The sequence below is a fragment of the Folsomia candida genome, unplaced genomic scaffold (assembly GCF_002217175.1).
Source record: "Folsomia candida strain VU population unplaced genomic scaffold, ASM221717v1 Fcan01_Sc036, whole genome shotgun sequence".
NCBI lineage: Eukaryota > Metazoa > Arthropoda > Collembola > Entomobryomorpha > Isotomidae > Folsomia > Folsomia candida.
In genome coordinates, this window is record NW_019091228.1 from 523501 (window position 1) to 525969 (window position 2469).

A 2469-nucleotide genomic window follows, 5' to 3' on the forward strand; every position below is an offset into this window, starting at 1 on the left:
AGGATTTACCAGGGCTCCACAAAGAGCAAACAAACATGTCCTATTAAATACTGGATTCTTAATTCTTAACAAAACATAGCAACACAGCATCACCATTCTATAAAAAATATGTTGCATTAACTTAAGTTTGTTTTATCTTGGTCAAACATTACTTGCATGGGGACGACATTAATTATTTTCTTTCGTAGCAACTTCGGCGACACACTACTATGTATCACTACACTACACTCTATACTTTACTATGTATGTACCGGGAGTAAATAGAATGCATGTATAAGTATATCACCCACTTGAGGCACACAAGCCTGTTGCCATCCAAATAAACATGTGCTAAAGGCATGAGCCACTACATAAAAGCGTTAAGCGAGCCACGAAATCAATCATTGTAAAAACGTTTACAGCGCAGGATGGATTATTCTCTCAAGGTTGTCCCCGGTTCCATAAAATGTCCCCAAGGTCTTGGCGAAGGGGTGCATTGGGATGCTGAAAAAGAAGAACTTCTCTACGTGGATTTAACTGGGCAGAAGGTTTATCGATATGTGCCAGAATCTGGGGAATGCTATCACCTTAAGATTGGTGAGATATTTAAAATACTGTAAATCGTTAATTTTTGCAAGTATGTATAAGAAATTATAAATTTAAATACAGATGAGGCCTGGGTTCCCGTCATTATTCCTGTGAAAGATGACCCCAACAAATATTTGGTCAGTGTTGGCAGAAGTATTCAAATAATGGAGTGGGATGGGAAATCTGAGACGGCGGAAAGCTTCAAAACTCTGAATACCGTTGATAATGATAATCCCACAAATTGGCTTAATGATGGAAAATGTGACGCATCTGGAAGATTTTGGACAGGTACTTAATAGTTCAATATTTACTAGGTGATAATTAATCAATTGATTTACAAGTTAGGCATCCAATTCATTCTAATAAAATTAATTGTTCTAAACTAAATAAAATTACTTTTTTAATAAATTTTAAACTACCCGCCCATTAGGTTCGGTTGGCCAATACAGTTTCCAAACTGGGAAAGCTGACTTGAAAAAAGGAACTTTGTACAGCCTTGGAAAAGATGCCAAATTGAAGGGACATATTTCTGAAATTGATTTTTCCAACGGGTTAACTTGGTCGCCCGATAATCGCACGATGTATTACAATGATTCGTATTCTGGTGTTGTAGCCGCGTTTGATTTTGACATTATGGATGGAAAATTAAGTAATTTTTTAAATGAATTATGTAGTACTGGAGAAATTTCAATTTTATTCTATTTATAGGCAATCGCCGTTCCGTATTTGACTTTTGTAAAGCAAACATCTCAGGCGTTCCGGACGGTATGACGGCAGACTCTGATGGGAATTTGTGGATTGCCATGTTTAGCGGGGACGGGGTAAATTGAGATTTGTATTATATTAATGAAAAGAATATTAAAAAATTTGAACTACGCGCTCACTTTCAGCTAATAAAAGTTGATCCGAACACAGGCAAGCAGATCGGATGTGTTAAAGTTCCAACTAAACGGGCTACTTGTCCGACGTTTGGTGGAAAAAACTTGGACATTTTATATATTACTACCGCAGGTGCTTTTATGCCGAATGAAAACGCTTCGGATATTGGGGAAGATTGTGGAGCAGTCTTTCAAGCTGAAAATGTTGGTGCGAGAGGGATCTCGGGAGGGATAAGTTTTGCTGGAGTATAAATCTTTGAATAAGGTAGAATGTATTCTAGAGAAAATATACTTTTATGCAGGGGAATTAAAGTAATAAAATTAATGACATTATGTGCATCACAAATTTACTACTTAGCAAACACTTTCCAACATTTGTAAATTTCTCACTGAAAAGTTTTGGTGATTAGAAAAAACTATTAAATCGTAATATGTAAATAAATACCTGCAATTATGAAGATTTTAATTTACTACTTGAACAATCGAGGCATATTTCAAATACTTATCTCTTAGGCTTAAAGTTCGGTGTGACAACCAAAGTCCAAATCTGTTTTTGAATTTTTTCAGAAATTTCCCAACATATCTGGATGTAAGGTTATACACTCTGTCTCAGAATGAAGAGATAATAATTGAAAATGCTCTCATTTTGCCATGCATTAAGCCAGGGTCCGGAAATTGTGATATATTATAGCTAATTTATTACCAAATATGTCCACAAAGTTTCATTGAATTACGGCTTAAACTTCCTGTGATTTCATCATTCTTCCAAAATTGGACCCACGACATGTGGGTCCTGGCGAAATCGAGTCTTGCGTCCTTATGGCGCTGTGTCAGAGGAGGCTGGGTGAGCTTTTTCTTCCACTCCAGGTCGGTATTGTTGGTCAGAGACCGATGTATGGTGTCCTTAGAGACGTTGATGGGGAGTTCCCTTTGAATTTCTCGGACGGAGTACTGCCCTGTGGCGGCAAGTTGTCCAATTTTTCGCTCATCCCGAGCTGTGAGGATCTTTGGACGACCCACCGAA

At 37.4% G+C, this 2469-nt stretch overlaps 1 protein-coding gene across 3 annotated transcripts; it reads left to right on the plus strand.

The window, feature by feature from the left end:
• The first annotated feature begins 337 nt into the window (after nucleotides 1-337).
• LOC110860950 (regucalcin) lies at nucleotides 338-1911 on the plus strand. 3 transcript variants are annotated; one of them, XM_022110070.2, is made up of 5 exons: nucleotides 338-576; nucleotides 649-855; nucleotides 998-1216; nucleotides 1276-1388; nucleotides 1468-1911. In XM_022110070.2, exons 1-5 carry the CDS (start codon nucleotides 408-410, stop codon nucleotides 1678-1680), a joined length of 921 nt encoding a protein of 306 aa, XP_021965762.1. In that variant the 5' UTR covers nucleotides 338-407; the 3' UTR covers nucleotides 1681-1911. The 3 variants fall into 3 exon arrangements, with proteins under 3 accessions (XP_021965762.1, XP_021965763.1, XP_021965761.1); XM_022110071.2 differs by having other exon boundaries at nucleotides 1483-1911; XM_022110069.2 differs by having other exon boundaries at nucleotides 343-576; nucleotides 1458-1911.
• The last annotated feature ends 558 nt before the right edge of the window (nucleotides 1912-2469 follow it).